The sequence below is a fragment of the Cebus imitator genome, unplaced genomic scaffold (genome assembly GCF_001604975.1).
Source record: "Cebus imitator isolate Cc_AM_T3 unplaced genomic scaffold, Cebus_imitator-1.0 Scaffold81, whole genome shotgun sequence".
In the NCBI taxonomy this organism is placed as follows: Eukaryota; Metazoa; Chordata; class Mammalia; order Primates; family Cebidae; genus Cebus; species Cebus imitator.
Genome location: NW_016107396.1, coordinates 885,311 through 890,550, shown reverse-complemented (window position 1 = coordinate 890,550; position 5,240 = coordinate 885,311). Strand labels below are relative to the sequence as shown.

Below are 5,240 nucleotides of genomic sequence, written 5' to 3'. Positions count from 1 at the left end.
TCTATAGTTATTAAATCAATTTATTAAATCCATTTATCCTAGCAGTTGGGAAAATACTGTTATTGAGGGGGAAAAAAAGTTATCAAGAAGAGAAGAATTATCTTGTTTTCATTTAAAAGAATCCCTTTTGGGGCCAGGTGTGGTGGCTCATGCCTGTAATCCTAGCACTTTGGGAGGTGGATCACTTGAGGTCAGGAGTTAGAGACCAGCCTGACCAACATGGTGAAACCCCGTCTCTACTAAAAAATACAAAAAATACAAAATTAGCCTGGCGTAGTGGCACATGCCTGTGGTCCCAGGTACTTGGGAAGCTGAAGCAGGAGAATCACTTGAACCTGGGAGGCAGAGGTTGCAGTGAGCTGAGATCACACCATTGCACTCCAGCCTAGGCAACAACAGTGAAACACCATCTCAAAATAATAATAATAATAAAAGAATTCCCTCTGTTTCTCTTGGTAAAGATAGACTTCCTGGTATTCAGTTATTGCAGATTACTGGTCTCTGCAAGTCACTAGAGACACTGCCTTTGCCAACAAGTGAAAATGCACTTTATGTGTTTTGGAAGAAATTAGTCATGGGAGTAACACAAATTAAGTAGTTTGGGAAGATCATGTCAATTGAACACTTGTTTCTCTTTTCTTGTCTTTGGTGCAGCATGTATAAACATTTCGATCTTACGCTTTTCAGGAGAAACGTCATGGCTGGAAGAAAACTGTGACACAGCCCAGCAGTCTCAGTGTCCAGAAGGGTGAGCAAGACTGATATAGGGATTTTTATCTTCCTTTAACAAAGGTGCACAGGAGAATGTAGTTAGTTGAGACACAGAGTGGAATTTCCTCCACTTCGTATACATTTCAAAACAGAAAAGTTCACAAAGGATTAGATTTCTTGCAGCTTCCAAGTCCTAATGGACTTTTGTTTGCTTTATTTTTTACAAAGCCTTTTTTTTTTTACTTTTTACAAAAGGCTTTGTAAAAAAATAAAGCAAACAAAAAAAAGCTTCATATTAATTTATTATATTCACATCTTACAACAACAATTTTATTTTGTTTTTGTTTTAGAGACAGGGTCTTGCTCTGTTGCCAAGGCTAGAGTGCAGTGGTGCAATCACAGTTCACTGTAGCTTTGACCTCCCAGACTCAGGTGATCCTCCCCACCTCAGCCTCCTGAGGAGCTAGGACTACAGGCATGCCACCAGGCTTGGCTAATTTTTTATTTTTCTCTCCCTCTCTTTTTTTTTAGAGAGATGAGGTTTCATTATATTGCCCAGGCTGGTCTCAAACTCTTGAGTTTAAGTGATCCACTCACCTTGGCCTCCCAAAGTGCTGAGATTCCAGGCATGAGCCCCTATACCCAGCCACAGTAATGACTTTAAAAAATTGGTTGGAATATTAAATAAGTAACACCCAGAGATCTAGATTGAAATCACTTCTGCCAGAACTCCTTTTCCTGTTTTAAATAACTTAATTTCTGCCTTGTTTTAATAAAGATAGGGTCTCGCCATGTTGCCTAGGTTGATCTTGATCCCCTGGCCACAAGCAATCCTCCCTCCTTGGCCTCCCAAATTCTCAGGATTACAGGCGTGAGCCACCATATCCGGCCAGAATTCTTTTCTGTTAACATCTTGGCACCTCAAATTTCTTCTTATTAAGGGCAGGGGGAGAGGTTTGTGCAGGCCTTGAAATGAAAGAAAGTCCCTGAAGGGTGAATGAGGAGGGCTTTGTCATTAGGCACAGGTGATAAACACGTGAGGTGACACCCCTACTCCACCCCTCCCATGCATCACCTCAAGCCAGCATGGATTCCGCTTTTCTCCATCCACCTCTCTGCCCTTCACACTTTTCCGGGCCAAGTAGTGGAAGAATGGTGGTAAGGTGGATGAAATAGAAAGGAATACTTGGCTTTAGAAAGAATTGGTAGAGGCAGTTTTTAAATTTAAGTTTATTATTATTATTATTAAAAGATAGGATCTCACTCTGTCACCCAGGCTGGAATGCAGTGACATGATCATAGCTCACTGAAGCCTCCAATTCCTGGGCTCAAGCTATCCTCCCATCTCAGCCTCCCAAGTATTTGAGACTACAGGCATGGGCCGCCACATGCAGCTAAACATTTTTTGTATTTTCTCCTAGAGACAGGGTCTCACTATGTTGCCCAGGCTGGACTCAAACTTCTGAAATTTGGGAAGCGGGCTTCCCAAAATTCTGGGCATGAACTACTGTTCTGTGCTGGTCAATGGAGGCATTCTTTTTTTTTAAGACAGGGCCTCATTTTGTTGCCCAGGTTGGAGTGCAGTGGTGTGATTACGGCTCACAGCATCCACCACCTCCTCGAGTCAAGCAGTCCCCTCACCTCAGTCTCCCAAGTAGCTGGGACCACAAGCATGTGCCACCATTCCCAGCTACTTTTTATATTTTTTGTAAAGAAAGTGTTTTTCCATGTTGCCCAGGCTGGTCTTGAACTTCTGGGCTCAAATGATCCTCACATCTTAGCCTCCCAAAGTGCTGGGCTTACAGGCATGAGCTGCTGTGTCTGGCCCAGTGGGGGCATTTTTAAATAGTGTTATTTCATTTTAAAAATGTGTATGGATAAGGCACCTGTTTTTGTCCTATGCAATTTTGGTTTGTAGCTCAGATTCAGCTGCTCTCTTCACACCTGGTGGGTGGAAGAGTAAAGGATTAGAATAAAATGAGATGAGTTTGAGTCCTGATTTTGCCTGTAGGTCTTTTGCAATAATCACTTCTCTGAGCTTCACCTATGAAACTGAAATAACAAGTGTCAGGGTCAGAAGATTTCACGTGAGGATTAAATGACCTAAAGCAAGAAAAGATGCTTGGTGAGTTATCAAATGGTACATTCATTTTAGTTCTAGTGCAGGATACATAATAGGTACTCAAGAAATTGTTAATATTTTTCTGGTGAAATTTTTCTGTAGTCATTTGTTTTATTAGATGAACCTGATACTTGAATCTATTAAGGTGTGCCCATGGCCTTTTCTCATGGTTCAAATTACACTGTCAATTCATCTCTAAAGAGCATAGTCATACAAGCTAACATTCATATTGTTCTTATTATGTACCAATATGTTCTTTGCACCATATCATCTTATACATTGGTCTTTATAAAAACCCTTTGAGGTAGGCTCTATTATCTCCATCCTCATTTTACAAAGAATGAGATGAGGCAAAAACTGTGAAATCACTTGCCCAGTGCTGCCTTGCTAGTGGTTGCTGGAGGCAGGAAGCAAACCCAGGCAGCAAGGACCCAGAGTCTCTGTGGCATGACACTCCCTCAAGTCATATCATTTTTACTGCCTCTGATGAAGCTCAAATAAGAGCTCACTCCATGCCAAGAACTGTCATCTCACATCTGTTATTTCACCAGGATCAGGTAGCTTACCCAAGGTGACCCACTGCCAGTAGGGGCAGAGCTAGGCTATTGGCTCACATCTGTCTGATTTAAGAGTCTAAGCTCCTTACTATACTATGACCACTAGCAAAACAGTAAAGCAAACAAGCAAAGAGAAATACTAGCATAAATGTCTGGCAAGAGGGCTTTATGTAATGTCTTCAGCCACTAAAATTTTTACCAGCAAATATTTATAGTGAGCAGAATCATCACTGTCCATTTTCTAGTGGTTGCTGGAGGCAGGAAGCAAACCCAGGCAGCAAGGACCCAGAGTCTCTGTGGCATGACACTCCCTCAAGTCATAGGCTGAGCCTGTTAACACTATGCAATTCACCAGAAGAAGCGGTAAGGGGGTGAATAAGGGAAAGTATTGTTTGAGGCACCAAGACTCCCCTTCCTGTTGATAACTGGGAGGAGAGAGACAGTAGGTGAGCAGGGAGGTTTTTACTAAAGTCTTTGTAAAGAGTCAACAAACCTAGACAACTCAGCCCAAATGATTAGTTAGAATGTCCTACTCCAAACTGGCAAATCACTGTCCACCTGAGGATCTGAGAGCTGGAGCAGCATCCCAGAGAAATTACAGGACTGATTTGGCAACCTCAAAGCAAGACAAGACTAGAAAGGAACCTAGTAAGGAAAGGGGTGGTGGTGGTGGCCAGGAGGACACTGGCTGTCGCCTGCTATCCACTAATTCCCTTCATTCCATTGAAGTCATTCCTGCTCATACCTTCCATCCCTGCATAGAAAATGGACAGTGATGATTCTGCTCACTATAAATAATATTTGCTGGTAAAAATTCTAGTGGCTGAAGACTTACATAAAGCCCTCTTGCCAGACATTTATGCTAGTATTTCTCTTTGCTTGTTTGCTTTACTGTTTTGCTAGTGGTCATAGTATAGTAAGGAGCTTAGACTCTTAAATCAGACAGATGTGAGCCAATAGCCTAGCTCTGCCCCTACTGGCAGTGGGTCACCTTGGGTAAGCTACCTGATCCTGGTGAAATAACAGATGTGAGATGACAGTTCTTGGCATGGAGTGAGCTCTTATTTGAGCTTCATCCCAGGCAGTAAAAATGACATGGATGCAATGCTCAAGTCTTTTAGCAATCAGAGAAATAAAAATGAAAAGAAGATACAACTTTTACTCCATGAAATAATCAATACATCATGATTTGTATAAAGTCCTAACCACCTGTCTTGTTTATGAAGGTACTGTATAAGTTAATATAAACTGTTAGGAATTAATTGTGACAATATTTTAGTCTCCTTTGAAAGTTTGTCCCAAAACCAGGAAATGTGATCCTTATGAATTTATCTTTAGGAAATAATTAAGGGTGTTTTAGCTACAAGAATGCTCATGTCAGCAGAATGTGAAATGCACTCTCTAATTAGCTTGAACAGGCAAGCTGACCATTAAAAAAGGGGTGCATTGACTCTTTGGATTCCACAATTGACCCCACAGACAGTTGACCCTGTCTTTAATCTTCAAGGTTATTTTAATGGCATATTTATGAATATAAAATTTTTAATCAGTTATGTTAATGACTATAAATAAAGAAGTGTTTTCCCATGTAAATTGCATTAGGCCACTTTAATTTCTTCATAAATTTTCTGCACATTGCAGTTCAAACAGTTCCAGTTTTCCATTTTTATTTTTAAATTGAGGTATCCTAATTCATACACATTGAAATGGTCTTTTTTTAAAATTTTAATATTTTATTTTATTTTCCCATTTATTTTATTGCATTTTAGGTTTTGGGGTACATGTGAAGAACATGCAAGATTGTTGCATAGGTACACACGTGGCAGTGTGATTTGCTGCCTTCCTCCCCA

General features: G+C 40.7%; 1 protein-coding gene across 1 annotated transcript in view; it reads left to right on the top strand.

The window, feature by feature from the left end:
* The window catches only part of ENPP3 (ectonucleotide pyrophosphatase/phosphodiesterase 3), a 94,958-nt gene that overhangs the window by 16,028 nt on the left and 73,690 nt on the right, over nucleotides 1–5,240 (top strand). Inside the window, exon 5 of the mRNA XM_017533239.2 lies at nucleotides 688–748. Coding sequence (XP_017388728.1) covers nucleotides 688–748 — 61 coding nt within the window. The remainder of the gene's footprint in view (nucleotides 1–687; nucleotides 749–5,240) is intronic.